Raw genomic sequence first — 23,581 nt, 5'->3', positions numbered from 1 at the left:
AACAATGGGACAAGAATGAGATGGGTAGTTTCACTTTTGATCTTGTAGAGTCTTTGATTCTCTATTCATGTTTTGTACTTTACCTTTTTGTGATGCCAAACGAATAAAAACAATGAATTGGGCGAGTTTTTAAATCGTGGTGTAATTGCATTTTAAATAAAATCCTACAACTTTCCTTTATTTTTACTGATTGAGAAGCACTGTTACTATGGTAACTATCAGATAAACAGGACTTGTGAGATAAAACACCTGACATTTCTTTCATGAAATGCTCCCCAGGCGGCTATTTTCATAAAGCTGTCATTAGTTACCTACATATTGAATTAATTCCTAAAATATTTATTTTCCATTTCATATTCAAAACTCCAATCATTTCATTCTTACCCTCCACACAATCCTGAATCCAACACACCACACCCTTTGTTATATACTATAAACTGATAACATGAAATGAAAATTAAAAGTCTACGTTCTTTAAATCAGATTATGCAAAGCATATGTTATTCGCCCCTCCTAAGAAGATTTTCATTGAATTTCCGTGCTCCCAAGAGATCTGGGAGTTACTCCTGTACTTGGTACAGGTCAGGGCATAAACTTGCTCTGCAGTAATAAACATGGTTAGACAATTTTGTCAAATTGAATCTCTTGGGACCAAGAAATCTATGTGACCCGGGAGAAATTTGATTAGAGGCAATTATAATAATGGTAAATTTACCCAGGATAGCCACTTCAGTTCTGAAAACTGTTCTTCCAGCGGCCCTGCTATTATTACCCCGGATTTAGCTCAGCTACCTGTAGGTGCTCAAGATCTGACAAATAAGGTGATGCATTATAAACCTCAAACAAGTGGGAAATAAAGCAACTTTAAGTTACACTTCATTCTTTGTGAAACACCCGAAGGTCTCTAACAAATGATCAAATTCCAAGGAAACTGTCGAACAGAGACACAAAATCAACAAACATTTGTCAAATTTTTTTTTGCTTTTGCACAAAGTGATGTTTAATTTTTGTCATTTTTCTTTACAAAGCAGCTTGTCATATTTCTAATCATAACCACCAATGGATAATAGAAATTCAAATCACACTCACAATGGCATGTACATACACTGTACAATCAATGATGACATACATGTACATACTTGGCACAAAGACATACTCATGTAATACTGACCCCAAACATAAAGACAAATAAAAATTAATTCTCTCACACATGATGTAGCCAAAGAACAAATTGAACTGATTTGCAGATTCTCTGACATTGCGAATGGAAAGTAATTTAATTCACGGTATACCGCTGTTTACTCCAACCAGCTAGGTCTTATACCAACTTGGGGAAACTGTAGTTTAGAATAAAGACTTAATGATCTGATTAGCGATTTTCATAGTTTTCCAATTTGTGGCTCATTTTAGAATATACACATCAATTGATTAGGTCATGAGATATGATAGGAGATATTGCTGTGGCAGGTTTGTAGAGCATTGGGCCTTCAAATAATTATGTTTCATATTCAAGACATATAACTCAGTTTTTTTTTAAAATCCCTACAGGTGAACAATAATTTGCAAGGAATCAAAGCCATTAAAGCAAATCAATCTTGACTATGGAAAGCCAGTGACATCATACATCATAAGCTTACAGTGAAATAAAAACTACAATTATTGGCAAATTGTTCATTCATGGGCATACATCATCTATGAAAGCACTATTTCTTGGACATACTGCTCTAGATAGGGGATTATGGTGCGGTTGGTTTTCCACAGAATGATTTGAATAATACTTCTCTTCAAATGAGAATACATTTTTTCAGTAGTCAGGTAAAAAACAACCATTTAAAAATGAAAGTGATTACATCCTTGATTCATGAGTATTAGTCTTTCATAAAACTGCCCTAAAAAAAGAAAAAAAAAGAACTGGATAATCAAATTTTGATTAATGAAGACAATGATTATGGTAAACCAAGCCACACAATTCCTGATCCCTGAAATAAATATAAAGAAAACATATATCTTAATTAAAGATTTAACAAATTATACCTTAACGAATTCTACATGCATGTATTGCTTGCTTTTTATCAGAGTTGAAAATATTATTTCAACCTCAACAATCTGATGCCCTGCAGTATACATGTATTATAAAGAGTGGAACTGGTTCAAATCGACCAAAACTATGGAAAGCAAGTGACACCATAATTCATCTCCTAGGTGTTATATTAAAGTCAATGAAACAATATCCGTAATTATTCATTTCAAGAAAATTCGGAAGATAAATAATGCTTGAATCATTAAAATTTGTGTTATTGAATTAAAATGAAAATCAATAAATATCAATTACAGTTCTGATACAAAATTATTGTCATGTTTCTTTCTTTTTAGTGCGAGTAAAAGAAGCTAACATCTTCAAAAACTTATTCTCCTCTAATGATTCTTGACGCAATCATCAACAAGCATGATTACATGTAAGTAGTCAAGCAAAACAGTTTCTGCATGAAAAATAAATCAAAATGCAATTCACTCAAGACATAAAACATGATACGTAAGTGTGAACTATCAGTATACAACACAGGAAAGGAAAGGCCTTTCAATTATCACATAAACCAATACCTTCACTTATCATCAGCCATATATAAGTCCATATTTCAATGGCAAAGAATGTTGAATGTAGGATTGCTATTTGACAAAGCAGCATTTTTCCTTGCAATACCTTCTGACGTCTGTGGTACGAACAATGCAGAGAAGACCATACTATTTCCAGGATTTGCTATTTTCATGCAATTCACCTACTTATGAAATAAAAGACGAGATGGAAGAAAAGCACGTGTCACTTTTCGGATTATCACATAAAGAACACAAGCCTCTCTAAAATGTTCATAACCTTGAAATAGATACAATGCATTATAGTTCTCTTTCATCCCATCAAGTTTGATCAATTCCTTGCCATCCAAAACGGAGAACCCCCTGGACCTGGTTCCCTTCGTTCCACTTTGTAGAATGAGGATGATGTCGAAGTCGATGTGGAGTGCGATGACGGTGGAGGAAGTCCCCGGGGAGGAGGCGCCATGTAACCTCCTGCTGGTGACGGCTGAAAGCGAGGCCCAGCATCAAAGCGAGTCCTGGCACGTCCGGCAGCATCTTCATCTTCATCGGAGTCTCCGCTGGTGTCGTAGGAGACGAGCCGTCCCCGCTTTATCCGTGATTCCTCTGGTGAAGGTATCCTACCTCCATGAATATCTAAGCCTGCTTAATTTACATTGTTGTTTTACAGGTACACATTCAGAATGAATTGTAATGATTGGAAAAACAATTTCATAGAAAATTCCATGACACCAATTTGATTATCATTGATTCAAATAAGTATCCCAGAGAGAAATTTTAGACAAAAAATTGCAGAATTAATGAGATTAAATGTTGAGTGTACAGAACGAAATAACAAAAAATTTTATATTAAAAAAAAAATGTTTTGATACCGAAACCCAATCGCAAATTATACAGCGTGAAAAATAAAAGTGACAATTTGGGAGAATTGTAGAGCAATTTTAAAAACATTTATGATTAACAAAAACAAAAGAAGAAAATAAAGCATTAATATATTTGAGGGAGAGAAATGAATACGATTAGTAAAATTTTTAACCAATATGTCAAACCGTGTTGAAACCATGTTGATACCGTGATACAGCGATGGGAGGAGTTGGTTGTCAGTCAGCCATGTTAGCATCAGCACATGAAAGAAAACAGAGAATAGGAGAGAAAAAAGAAACGAAGGAAGAAATGCGTTAATATCGACTTAGGGGAAGGAAAAAATATAAATATAATCATGCTAGAACATGCGATAACATTAAGACAAAATTCATGTATGTTACATTTTACATACAATATATTTGAAAATGATGAGTGCTAGTAGAATATTTGATAATTATTACCATTGGGAAAAAGGACAAAGGAAATGAATATTAGCTCATCAAAAATCCCACTAGCTGTACTGCAATAGCAAAATAAAGGCAAAAATGATAATAAAAGCATTATTGTTGCACTCAAATTTGACATATATAATTCATCTTAATTTGTGAAAATTATAGTGATCATGAGCATGTTGTTGTAGCATTCTGAATGAAGAAATAATCATGACATCATCGATCATCACCCCACACTTACCTTTAGAAATAAAACCTGAAAAGGAAAGAGATTGGATTAGTACGATACCCTTAGTGTCAAAGTCATATAAAGCAGATTACTACGGCAGATTCAATTTCCATTGATCTAGGCTAATAGTACAATCACAGTAATGATGAAATGAAATTTAAGGAGAATATACTTTGTGCATTAGTATACTTACCCTGTGGGGGCAGTAATCGTTTCCTTGCTGCATCTCGCATGGCATGGGGGTTAGGTGGTGGAGGCATCAACCTAAATCATAAAGAGAAAAAAGAAAAGGATAAAGAAGAGATTCAATATGATAAAGATTTACCTGTTGACTACTGAATTCTGTGATTCCCATAGCCTTTCAACAGGGGACCTCCAGGTTAATGGGTTAAATGGGTTTAAAAAATGACCTAAATGTGTGTTATGATTTTCCGTTTTCTTAAAAAGAAAAAAAAAAGAAGACTCAAAAGTCAACATTTTGACCCAAAACTTAATACTTGACAAATTCAAGATTGCCTAAAATGACAAGAGTATGAATTTACAAATGATAATTAAAAAATATAAAGGTGTAATTGAATGCTGACATGAACCTTTTAAATGACCACTGACATTCACCCTAATGCATGTTTTATGGGATCAAAAATCCTACAGTTTGGCAAACCATCTGCAAAATGTTGTATATATCTTTAAGGAGAAGACCTATGTTTTATTCTAACAATACATCTTATATGGTTTCCTACTACCTGTCATTACCTGTAATGTATGATTTTACTGACAGAATAAAACCATTTGAATTTGTAATTTTCTATGACCTTGTAATGGGTTTTTCAATTTTACTTTTGGTGTGTATAAACAGTCACACATGTCATAGCAGACATCTGCTTACAGTGAAAAACTGTATTTTTTGACCACCAAAGTTGTCTACCCATTGAAAGGAATATATGTTGTAGATCCCGTCTATACTGGCCACCAGACTCCACCTGGTCTGACTATGTTTTTTATGAAGAGTGGACTAAAATCCACTGCCATTGAAGAGTGGAAAACATGCACACACAAAAAACAAAAGTGGAAAAAGGAGTGTTTTTCGTGGGTAGGTATGGAATGCGAATAGAGTGTAAAAATGGCAAAAAATGAGAAAAAAGCCCCCTATATCACGATGGCCTAAACCTCCAATAGAGTATGTAATTTGCACCAACCGACGGGAAGTCAATCAGGGAACGAATCCCGCAATACCAACTCTACCAAACATACCGAACAAGCCCACAGAAGACAAAATATGGGACAAAATCTCAAAACAGTTGACCCCATTATCTTTCTCACCTTATTAAAAAAGGTTTCCTGGAATTCTGAAATTAATAAAATCCCTGTTTAGAATTTGTAAATCTGGGACATTTGAAGAAAATCCCTGTTAAAGTGTGCAATCAAGGACATCTGCAGTAAATCTGTGTTTAGAGTGTCCTAGTCGCCTGCCCTTGAATCCTCAAATAGGGTGCTTTTGCCAGGCCGATTTTCGTGCATGTTGTCCACTCTTCAATGGCAGTTAGCCCCCCCCCCCCCCGGCATCTCTTGCCACTGACTCCTTTTCTGCCTATTGTTGACCATTCTCACCTTCTATCTTCTGGTGGTTGCCCTGGTAACCCGAGTAACGATCCCTGTACTCCAGCCATGGCTCCAGCGATACCCAATGGACTGTGACCAGGGGGTGAGACACCTAGATTAGTCATTGGGGGTGGATGGTGCTAAATAGACAGGGAAAAGAAAACTGTGTTAATATCAGGTTCGAGCTGTACGTCAGCCGAGGAAGCCTGAAAGATAGAAGCAAGAGGTTAAATATCTGCAATAAAGATGCAATATATACATAGCTATATATTAATACCATATTTTGCAGTAACACAATGTTTGTTTTTCAAAATGCAATTAAAAAACAAGGCAAAAGCGATTTTGTGTCTCGCCCACTTATGAAAACAACCAGAAATATTGTGATTTGCGAGGGCATGCAACATAATTGTATCGAAACTTCATTGTGAAATGACTGGGATGGAATAAAACTTGTCATAAAAGTCTTGCAAGTAAACTTTAATGTTGACCCGAAAACAACCTTTGACCTTACCATGTGACCTCTGACTGTAGCATAACATGCAGGTCCCCCAAGTCCATCTACCATCCAAGTTTGGTTGAAAAGTGACTTACGGTTCTGGAGTTATGTGTCATAAGAGAGTCTTGCATGTAAACTTTAACATTGACCTGAAAATGACCTTTGACCTTACCATGTGACCTCCGAATGCAGCATAACATGCAGGTCCCCCAAGTCCATCTACCATCCAAGTTTGGTTGAAAAGTGACTTACGGTTGCAGAGTTAGGTGTCATAAGAGAGTCTTGCATGTAAAATTTAACGTTGACCTGAAAATGACCTTTGACTTTACCATGTGACCTCCGACTGCAGCATGACATGCAGGTCCCCCAAGTCCATCTACCAACCAAGTTTGGTTGAAAAGTGACTTACGGTTGCGGAGTTAGGTGTCATAAGAGTCTTGCATGTAAATTTTAACGTTGACCTGAAAATGACCTTTGACTTTACCATGTGACCTGTGACTGCAGCATAACATGCTGGTCCCCCAAGTGCATCTACCATCCAAGTTTGGTTGAAAAGTGACTTACGGTTGCAGAGTTAGGTGTCATAAGAGAGTCTTGCATGTAAAATTTAACGTTGACCTGAAAATGACCTTTGACTTTACCATGTGACCTCCGACTGCAGCATGACATGCAGGTCCCCCAAGTCCATCTACCAACCAAGTTTGGTTGAAAAGTGACTTACGGTTGCGGAGTTAGGTGTCATAAGAGTCTTGCATGTAAATTTTAACGTTGACCTGAAAATGACCTTTGACTTTACCATGTGACCTGTGACTGCAGCATAACATGCTGGTCCCCCAAGTCCATCTACCATCCAAGTTTGGTTGAAAAGTGACTTACGGTTGCGGTGTTAGGTGTCATAAGAGAGCCTTGCATGTAAACTTTAACGTTGACCTGAAAATAACCTTTGACCTTGTCATGTGACCTCCGACTGTAGCATAACATGCAGGTCCCCCAAGTCCATCTACCAACCAAGTTTGGTTGAAAAGTGACTTACGGTTGCGGAGTTAGGTGTCATAAGAGTCTTGCATGTAAATTTTAACGTTGACCTGAAAATGACCTTTGACCTTATCATGTGACCTCCGACTGCAGCATAACATGCAGGTCCCCCAAGTCCATCTACCATTCAAGTTTGGTTGAAAAGTGACTAACGGTTGCGGTGTTAGGTGTCATAAGAGAGCCTTGCATGTAAACTTTAACGTTGACCTGAAAATGACCTTTGACCTTATCATGTGACCTCCGACTGCAGCATAACATGCAGGTCCCCCAAGTCCATCTACCATCCAAGTTTGGTTGAAAAGTGACTAACGGTTGCGGTGTTAGGTGTCATAAGAGAGTCTTGCTTGTAAACTTTAACGTTGACCTAAAAATGACCTTTGACTTTATCATGTGACCTCCGACTGCAGAATAGAATGCAGGTCCCCAAAGTCCATCTACCATCCAAGTTTGGTTGAAAAGTGACTTACAGTTCTGGATTTATGTGTCTTAAGGTTTGTGACGGACGGACAACATTTGGATCCCTAAGTCTCGCCTCCACCTCTGGTGGGCGAGACAAAAATGATAGACTTTAAACCAGATTCGTAATTCACATCAGGATAACAAAGAGTCATATTATTATTGTGCATGTGCTATACCCTTAAACCGTCTGAAAATTCCTTTTTTTTTTATTAGAACTATCTTAACAGTATACATAAAATAAAAATTTCAGATGAAAGTAGGATGTTCAGATGGTCACTTTGAAATTGCATAAAAGGAAGAGTTTCCAAGATACAAACAATTGCCATCTTCCATCTTCATCCATCTAAGCAGCATTTGGATATCTTGGCTCCTATCGTCTTCATACACTGATAATTGTTGAAATAAGAACATTTTAATGTGACTATGGCATTGGTACAATGGAATCGGCATCAAATATATATCAGCATGTTCATCCACTGACGAGGTTACACAGGTTGCCTTTTTGACTTCCTGTTACTGTTTGACAGGAAACAAAATGAGATGGGAGCACAATATAGACAGGAGATGCTTCAAGTCTTCCTTCCATCAAGCAAACATTTTCTAAGAAATAAAGAAATAAAACTATTGTACACACCAGTCTGTATCATTTATATCCTTTATAACAAGTAGATTGAAAATATCCTGGATGAGCTGGCAGAAAACATCTCAACAGATTTCAAATGGAAGAGATATGTCTGTACTTCCCTAAGACCTCCGTTTTTTGCCAAGCAACTTAAAATACATTAAAAGAAGGTAATCCTTCAGGACTCAATAAAAATGCAAAGCAAAATGATGAAATCGGTTTACGGCAAGTATCACCATCATCCATTGGAGGCCTTCTCCTTCTAGAGCCAGAGGACCAAACCTAAGCAAAGATTGATTGATAATTTAACCATGGTAATCACTGGTTCCATTGTTACAAATCAAAGAGCATTCAAAATAGCCAGTCTTGATGGTTTTCTCACTGTATTCCTAGATGTAAATAAGCATTCAGCAGGAAACATCCTTCAAGAACTCTTTCAATCTCAACTGAAATAAAATCCAGAGTATTCAGCAATCGATCAACAAAGATGGCTTGGTCAATGGATGGTCGTCCTTCTGAAGCAAGAGATAATCTGAAAGACTCATTCCGGAGGCATAGCAGGCTACTATAATCAACATGGTGTGAAAATGCAAAATTTTGGTTATCATCCACCGATGAGTTCTGCTGCTTCTAAAAATACTTCTCAGGACTTCCGTTTTTTGTCTGGACACCTCTGATGATAGGCACACCTTGTCTCTAAGTCTGCAAGGAAGCGAATGCTTAAAAAAAGACAATTCTACTGTGTTTACAAATAAGAAATCATACCTCCGGTCTCTCAGGAACCAGATCTTCTCTGAATCTCCTCTTTGCAGATTGCTGTGGCTGTTGCTGGAGTTGTTGCTGTTGTTGGGGAGGTGGTCCTAAAGGTTGCTGTAGTACCTGCTGACCCACTGCTATCCCAACACTGACTGGTAACTGAAGCTGGGCTTGAGCTTGAGCAAGCTGGGCCTGGGAATGGACCTGGGCTTGAGCCTGGGCCTGTGCTGCTTGAACTGCAGCTTGGGCCTGAGCTTGGGCAAGGCTTTGATGACTCTGAGACACAGCAACCTGCAGATGTGGCACAAGAAATGCTAGGGAGTTTTTTTTATTACGATCTTGATGATTACATGCTTCATAAAGGCTTGGTCCCACTGCACTTACGGATGCAGAGAGGATGTAAAACAGAAAAGAATCTTGCCATCCGTTGGAAAACGTTATGTATCCGTTGTGTACTCTTTACATACGTGTTTCATACGCTCTATATCCATCGAGCATCCGTCCTCTGTGATTTTGTCCATTGTCTGGAGCAGATGAAAAATGATGGAGCCACCCCGAAATTTGCTTGTCCACTGTATCCATTATGAATACGTTTCGTGTCTTAAAATCAGTTACCACCCTGAAATACTATTTGAATGCATGTTAAATTTTACTTGATATTAAGCTGTCCATGGACCCATTTCACAAAAACCTGCAATCAATCATAACTTTAAAATGATTCTGATCGGTTGGTAGTGGGTATGTTGAAAAATATGTGCATACAAAAATAACTTCTAATCCCACACATATTATAGTGTATTTCAAGACCATACCATCAGATAATGGAAAATAATATAAAACTTAAGAATATCAGTATTTCAGTACAATACCTTATGGACCAAAATCAAGAAGTCGTCTTAAAACAGCAAAGAAACACAAGATATTGAAAACTAAAAATCTTCAAAAGCATGTGTAAAGATAGACAAATATGAAATGAGAACTCACCTGTGCTGCATAAATCTGGGCCTGGGAGGCTGCTGGTACAACCACTTGGGGAATGGGAGGGGGAAGACGTTGAGGAGGGGGAACAGGAGCCGGGGCAGGAACAGGCTGAGGGGCCCTAGCTTGCAGTGCTAATCCTGGTTGTCCTGGAAGTCCAGGCTGTCATAAAAGCAAGAAAAGACAATTAAATGAAACTTGTGAATAATGTGAGCTGAAAGGAGACAAGTTGCCTTTATCAGCAGGTGGTCTTTATCGAGAGGTTTATTTAGATATTAGATGTTCTGATGAGAAACTGGAGCATGTTTAGCTCCACTTTAACCTGCTTTCAAAGCAGAGGATCTTCTACATAAATCTCACAATCTTGCTGAAGACAGAATTGAATGGAGTTCGAGAAATCTTTAGTGAGTAAATATTTACTGGCTCAGTGACATCACACCACATTCAAATTCATCAAAAGAACAAAAAGCAAATTGATAACTAGAAGCATACGCATATTCCTTCGTAGATGAAAAATAACATATTGAATAACCATATTGATTACCCATGGGCAAGTCTCGGTCATCTTTATAGTTTTTAAAAATATGCAATTATGGCATCATTGGCTTTCCATAGTTAAATTAAATTGATCTCATTATATTAGATATTTCTTATTCAATTCATAAAAAGAAAATACAAATAAAATCAGTGCAGGCAAAGAGATAACAAAAATAAAAACATATCAATGAAACATTAACCCAAAACACAAAAGTGATAATAAAACTAGATTCGGCATATAGTTATCAATGGTAAGGACAAAAAGCACTTGAAAAGACAGATAAATAGATCATTATGAGTTCAGATTTATTTCAATAAAAAAAAATGGTGACTTCCAATTATCAGTGGTTGCATAGTCGGGGAAACTAGCACAAACAGATAGAAACAGATAATCATTGACATAAATTTTATTTTCAATTTGACATGTAATGCACTGATAAACTGGTTTAATATCATTGTTTTATTTCTTTCACTACTTGAACCTATATAAAGAAGAACATCTTTACTTGATTTTTAAAGTCTAATATTAGTGGCATATGTTCAAATTTAATAACACTATACCTGAGGTTGAGCAATGAGATGAGGATAGACAATTCCAGGCTGACCACTAACTGCTGTACTGACCACCGGCCTCTGGGCACCAAGGATTGCTACATCAGATATAAACAAAGAGATTAAGATGAATGTTCTATGTCTCTTATGTGATTAATTAAAGATTATAGCATTTAAAAATAAAATAAAAATCATTTTACATTTTGTCATCGAATATAATCCCCTCAAAAAAGTTCTGCAACTCAATTGCAAACTCAACTGGTATCATTGAAAAGCTTAATTTTTCTTCTTTACAATGATGTGCCGTCTGCTGTGATTGTTTATTCATAGAATGTGCAGTTACCCTGAATATAGGGAAAAGTCAGAAGTGAAATGTTGCAAAATGCATTGTTTTCTTACCAGAGTCTCCAATTCTATAGAATTTTGACCATATGCAGGCGAGTGACAATTAATGCTTTGCAAAAGTATCAGGAGTGAATGGTGCTTTTTTAATTAATTAAATACGCTTGAATGCTATTCAGGTAGTCATTGATGAAGGGTGTTTCAAATGAAAACTTTAAAAGATCAAACTTTTGCGGGATTTAGTGTTTGCTTTAGAGTGAAAGCTTTCATAAAAATTCAGTAACAGTGAAACTAACATCTCATCTTTTTTTTTTTCAATTCAACATCCTAAAACTTTTTGGAATGACAAGGTTCAACATCATTCCGAACACATTCAATCCATTGTGCAAATGAGAATACACAATGCATCAACATCATCCAAACTCTGACCATCCTCGAAAAAATTATTGGAAATTCGCTATTGGAAAGAACAAATTTTGCAACGTTTTATTTTTGACAATGCTGCATATTTATCATGTCTGCACATTCCATGATAACATTAGCATTACAAATGACACATGATTATAAAGAGGAATATTCATGCTTTCCAACTGATACCACTTTTACATAGGATGGCGCACTAAGAAATTCATTATCGCTCAAACTTGAGTTGCAGAACTTTTATGAGGGGTTTACATGTATGCGAAGGTGAGGAAATATTGTATCAACTAAAACGAGAAATTCAGAGTATGAAAGTTGGGCTTTCCACAAAAATTGAATTTAAAGTCCCCAGTTTTCTATGATACAGGAAAATGGGAAAAAATCACATAATGGGAAAAAATCACATAATTTGGGAAGTACACAGAATTCATAAAATTTCAGAAGAATCACAATTTTTAGGCTGATGGTGATGGTAAAAGTAGTGGTTATGGTGATGATGATGATGTAGATGATTACTATGATGGTGATATTGATGGTAGTGGACAGGTAGTGACTACCGCTATGACAATGATGATGACGATAATGATGATGATGGTAGTGATGACAATAATTATGATGTTAAAAAGAATGGCCTAATTGACAAGAGTTGATGATGAGATGAGAGTGATGATGATAGTGGCTGGGATGATAGTGTTATGTAGTATGTATTTGACTTCCTGTTATCCTTTCAGTCATTCACCTTCACTTGTTTACAAACTCCCCCAATGTCATCTAATAATCCCCAAAATCCCAATACGATTTAACTCCTAAAGCTTGACCATAAAAATACCAACCCTCAGTGACGTCAGCTAACTTCAAGGAAGAAGTATGACTCACACTTCCAGCCCCAGTAGGATGAAAGCAATATATCTTAAGTGTTCAAGCATTTGTAATACAGAGCAAACTCTATAAAACGAAGCCCAGCTCTATTTTCATTTTCCTAACCTTGGGCATGTTGTTGAGCAGCCAGTGTTTGACTAAAAGCCGTACTAACAGCAGGGACCGTCGGTTGAGCTTGTGAATACAATCCCAATGCTCCAGGCTGTTGCAGCTGCTGAGAGGGAGGCTGAGGGATGGCCTGCCCCACCGGCTGGCCTGGACGAGCTGGTGGTGCTATCATGTGGGCAGCAGCTAAAAAAAAATAGGTTTAAATATACTAGATGGGATACAAATGAAATTGCTCCTATGTACGTCACTCTTTACTTTATCATCATTATGGACACAGAATATGTCAAGTTCGTTATCACAAATATCAATACTAGTCACATATGAATCCTTATCAAATCAAATACATGCGATCAAAATTTCTGCGGATTCTATAAAACATATCCATGGGAGAAGATATTGTCTGTGAAAATGTAGACTCCATGCCCAGTCTTTTGCATAGAGACTGTTCTTTATCTAAAAAAAAAATAATTTTTTCAAATTATTTTCCAAAATGTTTTGACAGCCTGTACATGAATATCAAGTTAGTTAGTTCTCACAAATTTCAATATTAGTCACATATGCAACCTTATCAAATCAAATGCATGCAATCAAATTTCTGCCCTGATTCTATAAAAAATATCCTTAGAAGAAGAAATTGTCTGTGATAATGTAGACTCCATGCCCAGTCTTTTGCATGGAGACTGTTCCTTATCACAATGCAAGATGCATTAATCTTGGAGGGCAGTATCGGTTGAGTAGCTTGGTTTCACGTCTAATCAACCTTCTTGACCCTCCTACCCTGGCCTACCAATACAATCATTAGACTCTAAACTCTAATTTTAAAAAATGTAACAAAAATAAAGATAATTGGTAATTTTGTACATCAATATGATCTTGGCTTATTGGCCCTACATTTTACAGTACATGTCATATAATGTAAGAATGAAGCACTAAGTGGAAATAGAGAAGAGAGTAAAGTAACAAAAAATGCACAGCTACTTTTTATCATACAATGCAGTGTTGCTGTCGATTCATAAACCAGTATGGCATTGTAAAAGGCAGTAGAATTTTTTAACGTGTCTGACATTAAATTTTCATATTAAGTAATAGATCCAGTATTGTACCTAATGTGCCAATTTTTATTGAGTGGCTACAAATCTGTGCAGTTTTAGTAACAAATGAGGGGGACTTAAAAAGTACATAATATACAAATCAATGTTTTAGATTAGAATTATTACCATATCAAAAGATTTTTATCATTTTAACAAAATCCACTATATGTCATGCCTTTCATCCCCCCCCCCCCCCCCCCGACTTGTATAAGGCAAATTCTGGGCCCCGACTTGTAAGGACTGCAAATGATCTCAACTTTGGAAAACTCGCAATATCCTAACTCATCCTAGTTAACAGGCATTCCCAAGCCTATTGCTCTCAGAGAATTACTTCCTTCATCAATATACTGTTGATTTTACCAATAAGCTGGCTCCGTTTTATTCACATGACAATTTAAACACCTTCTACTCTAGGCACTATTACACAAAAATTGTGATCAATTTGAAATTTCAAATACTTCAGCCTGGGAAATAATAGATGGATTGAACATGAAGCGCTTGCAACATTGATTTTGAGTTGACAATGCCATTTCATGATTTATTCAAAAATCAAAATATTTGTTTGCCTTGGATGACAAGTTATGACATTGCCAGCTTTCCATAGTTGAGCTTGATAATAAAACAAGACCCATGCTATTTACCTAAGGCAGGTGCTGATCTTTGGAAGAGTAGACTTTGATGTGCCACATACTCGGCTTGAATCTGCACGTGATTATACAAAGTAAAAATATCATGCTCCATCAAGATTGTACACTTTTTTTACAACAAAGTACATGTACTACATATCACTTTTACATTCATATCACATATTTTGCACATGCTTTAAGATTATCATCTATATTGATTAACTATCAATAAATACCTTTTAACTTTGACATCTAAGATTCTTGAAAAGGTTTTTTCCCCTCTGCATGTGATTATACAGTGTAGATTTTAAACTTTAGTAAAAATAAATGTACCATTCATGTGCTCAAATTTTATAATTTCTACTTTGTTAAAGGAACAATTCAAATTCCACTCTCGATTCGAAATTTGAAATCTGGGAAGTAGACAAGGAATCGCTTTCACTAATTATATCTGCAATAAACATGGTCAATGGTGAATGGGATCTGGACTCACAGTTGTGACAAGGTTTTCACAGAGTTTCTTGGCTGCCTGGAGACCATCTGCTTTAGGGTGAGTGACGTACATATAGAGATTCTCGAAGGCTTCGCGCCCTGACGTGGGCTCCATGAAACCAGAGCCACGCCCTCTCAGGTAGATGTTGGCACCGGTCTCCGCTCGGATGTGCTGCAGGAAGGAACCCTATGCATAAAACAAGAAATGACGTATTATTAATGATTACAGTGGTGGTGTGGTGGAGGTGGTGTGGTAGTGGTGGCGGTGGTGTGGTAGTAGTGGTGATGGTGTGGTAGTAGTGTTGGTGGCGTGGTACTGGTGGCGTGGTAGTGGAGGTGGTGGTGTGGTAGTGGTGGTGTTGTAGTGGTGGTGGTGTGGTAGTGGTGGAGGTGGTGTGGTATTGGTGGTGATGGTGTGGTAGTGGTGGTGATGGTGTGGTAGTGGTGGAGGTGTTGTGGTACTGGTGGCGTGGTAGTGGTGGAGGTGGTGTGGTAGTGGTGGTGTTGTAGTGGTGGTGGCGTGGTAGTGGTGGAGGTGGTGTGGTAGTGGTGGTGATGGTGTGGAAGTGGTGGTGGTGGCGTGGTAGTGATGGTTTGGTAGTGGTGGTGATGGTGTGGTAGTAGTGGTGGTGGTGTGGTAGTGGTGGAGGTGGTGTGGTAGTGGTGGTGTGGTAGTGGTGGAGGTGGTGTGGTAGTGGTGGTGATGGTCTGGTAGTAGAGGTGGTGGCATGGTAGTGGTGGAGGTGGTGTGGTAGTGGTGGTTGTGGTGTGGTAGTGATAATGTTGATGCCCCTAAATACTAAATAGGCAATTTGATTTACAGTGGTGGTGGTGTGTTTGGAGGTGGGGTTGATGACAACGACAACAATGACAACAATGATAATGATGATAATGATGGTGGTGGTGGGTGATAAAAGTGATGGTGGTGATGACTGAGTTGACAACCGAAAAAGGTAAAGGAAATTTTTTTTCTGTCATCATATTGGGTGACAGTGTACAAATACGAGGGACAAAATTTTCAGGAAATATCTAGAAAAGAAGCATACCCACTAACATACATTTAAGCTTTAAAAAAATTATCAAATATGAGAGGGAGGGAGAGAGAGATATAGAGAGATAAGAGTTGACTTGCATACTTACTCCGGGACCTTGGATCTTTTCTTTCATGTTAAAAGATGGGTCTGCATGTTCCAAGCCAATAAATACTTTATCTTGTAAGTAATGCTGTCAAGAAATTAAATAAAACATAAACAAAACCTTTTTTTAATATGTGTACCGCTCCGAGACTATATTTAGTCATCTCCAATATCTACACCCCACATCCTCATCCAAATAGTGTAATACCACAAGCAGTGATGAGTCACTATCTAACTGAACATAAATCAGTCAATTTTATTTTTAATAATGATGTAAGTGAGTCATAAAATAGATTTAATAAACAGTGATAGTTCCACATGCATTTCATAATATGCACCTCACGATCTAAGTCATATTTTCGTAAAGTAAATTATTTATTTACTATGGAAGATAATCAAGAAGGAAACAGGCATTTACAAACCATTGCCAGTTGACACAAATGAGACTAATACAACACAATGGCTTATGATACGTTCTTAACTTTTCACTTCATTACAGCAGTATATTCTCATAATTTGCTGTAGCTATGTTCATGACAAAGACAACAATAAAGATAACAAAACAACAATTTTTCCTGTGAATCTCAAAATACCTTACATCATGTAATGAAAAACTTATCTCCTTACCCCTGAAGACTGTGCAGCTTGGATTGCCAGTTGGATTGCTGGAGGTGGGATCATGGGGTTAGGCCCTGGACCACGCACCCCTCCTGCAGGCCCCCTGACATCCCCTCCTACACCCGGTGCCCTCATCTGTGCCCCTAGTCCTGGGGCAGGGGGTCGACTGAAGATGGGTGCTCCTGGGGGCCTGGTGTTTACTGCCGTTGCTGGGCCAGTGGTGGCTGCACTAAACCTGGTCCGGGTCCTGTTACCTGTTGTAGCCACACCCTTGTTCTGTATGCCACCCCCTATTAATGCCTTGATATGCTCCACCGCTCCTGGATGATAATTGGATAATTGAAATCAACAGGTTAGAAAAAACAACCATGTCTAATTGCCACATGGTCCATTTACCATTTCGTCTTGATTTCCAGTTTAGCTTTGCAAATTCCATGTTAATACTCATTGTTTATCTATGATTATGAATTATCACAGCATTTCCAACTTATAATGGTAAAAGGCAAGGAACATGAACTATAAACATCCTGGGTTTTTTTTCTTCACTTTAATATAGATAGTGAATTTTAGTTTCCTATGGAAAACAAGTAGAATGCCTCTGGCCGTCTCACCTGCATCACGCGATTCAATATAGCAGCAGTGCTGACTTCGAAAACTACTATAACTCGCACAAGATGTTCAGTGATACTTGGTTACTCTTATGTCCACGTTTTATTAACTAGACCAATACACTTACAGAGATATGATGGTAATTCAACAAATACCCCCAACATGGCCAAAGTTCATTGACCTTATATGACCTTTGACCTTGAACATGTGACCTAAAACTCGCACAGGATGTTCAATGATACTTGATTACTCTTATGTCCAAGTTCCATGAGTCAGATCCATAAACTTTTAAAGTTATGATGGTAAATCAACAGATACCCCCATTATGGCCAAAGTTCATTGACCTTTGACCTTGGTCATGTGACCTGAAATGAGCACAGGATGTTCAGTGATACTTGATTACTCTTATGTCCAAGTTTTATGAACTAGACCAATATACTTTCGAAGTTATGATGGTAATTCAACAAATACCCCCAATTTAGCCAAAGTTCATTGACCCTAAATGACCTTTGACCTTAATCATGTGACCTGAAACTTTGGACAGGATGTTTAGTGATACTTGATTACTATTATGTCCAAGTTTCATGAATCAGATCCATAAACTTTCAAAGTTATGATGGTAATTCAACAGATACCCCCATTCGGCCAAAGTTCATTGACCCTAAATGACCTTTGACCTTGGTCATGTGACGTGAAACTCATGCAGAATGTTCAGTGATACTTGATTGACCTTATGTCCAAGTTTCATGAACTAGGTCCATATATTTCTAAGTTATGATGACATTTCAAAAACTTAACCATAGGTTAAGATTTTGATGTTGATTCCCCCAACATGGTCTAAGTTCATTGACCCTAAATGACCTTTGACCTTGGTCATGTGACATGAAACTCGGGCAGGATGTTCAGTAATACTTGATTAACCTTATGGCCAAGTTTCATGAACTAGATCCATATACTTTCTAAGTTATACTGTCATTTCAAAAACTTAACCTTCGGTTAAGATTTGGTGTTGACGCCGCCGCCGTCGGAAAAGCGGCGCCTATAGTCTCACTCTGCTATGCAGGTGAGACAAAAACCCTCTATCATAGAAGCTACTCACTGTCCACACTCTCCCTTGTTGGTCCTTGTACACATAGATATAATGGCCTCTCTCTGAAAAAAAGAAAACAATTTATTTCAAAAATTAAATTCTGAATTGACAAAAACAAGCCTTTTGCTAGATGAATTTTATTTCTTTCAGCATTTCAACATTTTCACTTTATTAGGACTCATAAGCTGGGTTGAGAATAGGCTGAGAAACCCTTCCACAAGTGGGAGTTGTGGTGTCAGTCTGCAATCAAGTTAGACCCCGTTCTCATCTTCTTTCTAAAACCAGATTAAAGACGCAAAACAGTCTTGAAAACCACATCACGGGGTGGTTTTCCAAACTGGTTTGGAACACTACTTGAGATCGCTTTAAATGTTCCCATTTCACGTTAAATAGGTTTCTACTAAACTAGTTTTAGCAAGTACATGAGAATGGGATCTTACACATTATAATTGGTTCGGAGGCTCAAGTCCCGAGTCAAATTTTTTGGATAGTGAAAATGGTTGTTGGACTCGCAGATAATTATATCTGACTGATGTATGTCTGTAAATGCGCAAACATCTAAATTGCAATTCACATTTTACACATACTTTCAGCAAAAGAAACATCATGAAAAGGGAAACTATTAAAAAAAGTTATTTCCTAAGTACATAACCTGCTTAAGCTGAAATGTTTTTCAAGGTGATTTAATTGTAACGATTTTGGGGAATCTAATGATCACTGCAACAATGACCACTTTTGAGGTCATTGCAACATAAGAAAACAATGCCAAAATTAAGAACACAACTTCTGAATGTGTGAGGACGTGTGTGCCATAACAATGGCTTACACATAAGTTTAAATTGCACAAAAGGAATTTAATAGAAATACCTGAGTATAAACCAGTTTTCAAATGACAAGATATGTCTATAAAATTTAAATACCATCAGTAATGAAAACCAATGTGGGATTCCCTTTACTCAGACAATGGTGTCTACAAAAATGCTTGTACACTTCTCATTTCTTGTCACTTGTAGAATTCCCTATTTGTACCAAGTACATGATGTTTTTAAAGGTCAAGTCCACCCCAGAAAAATGTCGATTTGAATCAATAGAGAAAAATCAAACAAGAATAACATTGAAAATTTCATCAAAATCGGATGTAAAATATGAAAGTTATGACATTTTAAAGTTTCGCTTATTTTTCACAAAACAGTTATATGCACAACTCGGCAACACATAAATGAGAGTCCGTGATGTCCTCCACTCACTATTTCTTTTGCTTTTTATTGTTTGAATTATACAAAATTTCAATTTTTACATATTTCACAATAAGGACCAGTTTTACTGAACCATAAAGTGTTAGAACAATTGTAATTCCCCATATTCATGGAGGAAGAAAACTTATTTCACCTTCCAATGAGGAGAAAATTAAGATATTTCATATTTCATATAATAGAATACAAAATAAATTGTGAGTGAGTGACGTCATCAGTCCACTCATTTGCACACCGACCAGGATGTGCATATAACTCTTTTGTGAAATATAGCAAAACTTTAAAATGTCATAACTTTCCTATTTTACATCCGATTTTGATGAAATCATCAGTGTTATTCTTGTTGGATTTTTCTCTATTTGTTCAAATCAACTTTTTGTTGGGGTGGACTTGTCCTTTAAGATTCATTCTAAATGCTCAAACAAAATATGACAACATTGAAGTCCATGCAGCATATTCACTGATTTCTTGAAAGAAACTCACCCCATATTATTTGTTGCTCTATCTGCATATGACATGTACCTCCCTCTTGTTGATACAGCCGCACCTGTTAATCTACTGATCTGTGGAGTTAGGAAAAATGATAATGTGATCCCATTACATAAAGCTAAGCAATTGATCATGAGGCTGATACTATGATTGATTATAAACATTATACAATAAAATTAATCGCAGAAATCCCTATGACCAATCACCAAGTTTCTTGTTACAGGAACCCTGTATGCATACATGCATAATGATTATGGTGGAATCTATAGGAATTTGGTAAACAAACGGGAGATTTCTTCAGAGATGACACCACTTTTCATGGCATCCCATCTTATAAACAGATGAGAATAATTGGTTCTTTTTGTGATCGATACCAATGAACAGGATAACAAACTCATCCAAGGCACTACGTCATTCTTAATGGTGGAAAAGGTACATGTACATGTACCTCAACAGATTGAACTAATACAATTTGGGGATAATTCAAATGTTTAATAAATTCATTTATTATGGACTTAAATTTTTTTCATCTATGATTCGTTTTCAATTATTTTTATTTTGTCTTATTTACTTATCCGTTCATTCGTTTATTCATCATTATTATTATTTCATTTTGGGGAAGTTTCTAAACAATAAATGAAGATTCTAAGAAATTATTACATGTCTATGAATACAATACCTCCTCTTGTGTAGATCCTTTAGTGAGCATGTTACGACATTGAATGGGTACTTCATTGATTTCAACTTCCGCAACCAGCGGTTCACTCTTGCCCTTCTCTTCCTTCACCGGCTGAAAAATAAACACCAGATTTGAATCCACTGGAGAGTTACATAATTGTTTCATGTAAATGTGTATGGCTGCATGGAGAAATATGTTACTCACAAGGCTTTACTTTTTCCTTTGTGTACATGTATACCAGTGATGATGTGAGATGAAAGAACCAAGAGGCAGCAGTCTTGCTTCCAGGTCCTTCTTCTTGTCAGCTTAAAAATTAGATAATGCTTTGAAGGTGACAGCTTCCAATCTTGTATTTTAAACAAGTTAAATATTTATAATAGTATAAAAACAAAGACTGCTTTTACTCTGTATCTTTCAGTGAAAACTGTATTGTGGCTTCAATTTATTGAGATAAAAACTGATTTAACCAAAGAATCTTGTGATTAGACCAATTGGTATCATACCTGGGACCTGCTTCATACAGACACTTGTGGTAATTTTGTCATAAGAAACCTTGATATTAAATGGCGAATGAGCCCTGTCAACATTGCAATAACCACAATGGCATTGATATCATAATCTCAAATTCTTTGTAGAATGGGGCCAAGGCTTTTATCCATCTTACAGAGATCCGCTATTGATCAAAATCAAACTCATATTGATCTCCATTGTGTAGTCAAGACTAAGAGATAAGAATTCAAGTTCAATTTGAATCTATTGCAACTGTCTGTAAAACGGGGCCGAGATATGCACTTAGACTCTAGGATGTGTTTGATTGCCGACGTTTACATACCAGCTTGACTTGTTTCTGTTTGTTATCTGGCTCTGCTGGTAAGATGCCTGGAGGGAGCTTCAGCTTGCCCTTGGATATCAGCATAGCATTGATTCTAGCCGCTGCTGCTGATGCGGCCTCAAGACTGCTGACCTGCCCATCCAACAACTGTGCTGCTGTAGCAGGGTACTGAGAGGGAATCATAGGAGCAGCGGGGACAAGGGCAGGGGCGGGGGCAAGGGCAGGAGCAGGAACCATGGTTGAGGGCGTGTCCCATTTGGAGCGGCGGGGTCGGGCGTGGCTGATGGAGTAAAATAAAGAAAATGTTTGAATTCACATTTCATCTCTACGTATGAGACATCTGTATAGTATGCTTCTGAAATTTGATCTAAATGAATTTACATGTAATATTCTTTAATAAATGCATTTCCGGTAAAAAAACAAAAACACAAGCTCACTTTCCAATTAAAAAGAAGTTTAAAAAAAAAATCAAATTCAGGATGTTTTACGTTTACTTGTGGCTAGTTGAATATATCTTTGAATTCATCAAAAAACTTCCTCAGAGCCTATAGAATATTCAACTTCATTATCCTTCTTCTAAGCAGGTAAATTTCAGAACACTTTAAACTTGTTAATCAATATCCCTATTTTAAAACTCTTTCTCTGATAACGGTTAATAATTTGAAGTTTTGAATTTGTTTCTGGACAGTTGAATGTCCAAATAGTTAACATGTGAAGTTATGATCATGAACACCAGTCTTGACACAGAACATATCATGAGTCTTTTATTAAATACTTCAGATTTGCATTCCATGCAATAAAAAATCGAATTATTACTTGAAATTTCAATCCTACAAGGTACAACTGAACAATAAAGCTTTAGTAAATTAAGAGGCTTTTTTTTTTATAGGAGGAAATTATAATTTGTTAACAAATTTTCGGCATTACTCCTATTTGTTTAAGATCAGTATGCTCGATCTGTAAATGAAAATCATAAGATCAGTATGCTCGATCTGTAATGAAAATCATATGATCATAAGTCAGAAAAAATTGGAACCAGTGGGATTCGAACCTGCCATCTACTGCTTTCCGGGCAGCGACTCAACCACCAGGCTATTCTGGTTCACGGCTAAGTCACGATGAACTGGAATTCAAATACCCTCGATCCTCTTCTTTCTGACTCATTAATATTCAAAATACCGTCCGCCGTGGACAATAGATAGTAAATTAAGAGGCTTTTTTATAGGAGGAAATTATAATTTGTTAACAAATTTTCGGCATTACTCCTATTTGTTTAAGATCAGTAAGCTCGATCTGTAAATGAAAATCATAAGATCAGTATGCTCGATCTGTAATGAAAATCATATGATCATAAGTCAGAAAAAATTGGAACCAGTGGGATTCGAACCTGCCATCTACTGCTTTACTTACTCATTCATTCTGGAAGCGGTCACGCAATATTGCAAAGATATACAAATACACTTAGTCCTTGTATACGGTCAAGTTAACTGATGAAATGATGTAGAAAAGAGTATTAACCATCATGAGGTTAACATCATCCCAATGATATCTGAAAGAGAAAAACAGAAAATAAAAACAATCAAGATTTACCTAGGGGGTGCTGTGTGTGTTATTCACCATAGGCAGCACCCCCTGGAAATCTGGTAGGTATGCTAGAGCTGAAATGCAACCAAAATCACCTTCATTTTGTAGTGAAAACCCTTTTTGGGGGCTTGTAAAAATTTTCTTGGACCAGGCCACCAAAAT

General features: G+C 36.9%; 1 protein-coding gene across 1 annotated transcript; it reads right to left on the bottom strand.

The window, feature by feature from the left end:
• Positions 1-980: 980 nt before the first annotated feature.
• Positions 981-23,390, bottom strand: LOC129262166 (KH homology domain-containing protein 4-like). The gene is made up of 16 exons (XM_054900222.2): positions 23,246-23,390; positions 21,836-22,115; positions 21,004-21,114; positions 20,319-20,398; positions 18,592-18,644; positions 16,893-17,203; positions 16,270-16,353; positions 15,131-15,316; positions 14,653-14,713; positions 12,918-13,103; positions 11,181-11,269; positions 10,089-10,244; positions 9,114-9,395; positions 5,746-5,876; positions 4,331-4,401; positions 981-3,234 (listed from the first exon to the last, which is right to left on the bottom strand). The coding sequence occupies exons 1-16, from the start codon at positions 23,251-23,253 to the stop codon at positions 2,924-2,926; spliced, it is 2,400 nt and encodes a 799-aa protein (XP_054756197.2). The 5' UTR covers positions 23,254-23,390; the 3' UTR covers positions 981-2,923.
• Between the last annotated feature and the right edge of the window lie 191 nt (positions 23,391-23,581).

Source organism: Lytechinus pictus, chromosome 5 (assembly GCF_037042905.1).
Source record: "Lytechinus pictus isolate F3 Inbred chromosome 5, Lp3.0, whole genome shotgun sequence".
Lineage (NCBI taxonomy): Eukaryota > Metazoa > Echinodermata > Echinoidea > Temnopleuroida > Toxopneustidae > Lytechinus > Lytechinus pictus.
Note: the sequence above shows the minus strand (reverse complement) of the source record. Positions and strands in the feature narration are given on the sequence as shown.

What these genes read in the sequence shown, in the direction of transcription:
- LOC129262166 (XM_054900222.2), bottom strand. An exon ending in AACAGAAACAAGTCAAGCTG is followed by an intron (nt 21,115 to 21,835) that starts GTATGTAAACGT and finishes TTTATTTTTCAG; the next exon opens with CCGGTGAAGGAAGAGAAGGG. An exon ending in AAGCTGCACAGTCTTCAGGG is followed by an intron (nt 16,354 to 16,892) that starts GTAAGGAGATAA and finishes ATTTCTTGACAG; the next exon opens with CATTACTTACAAGATAAAGT.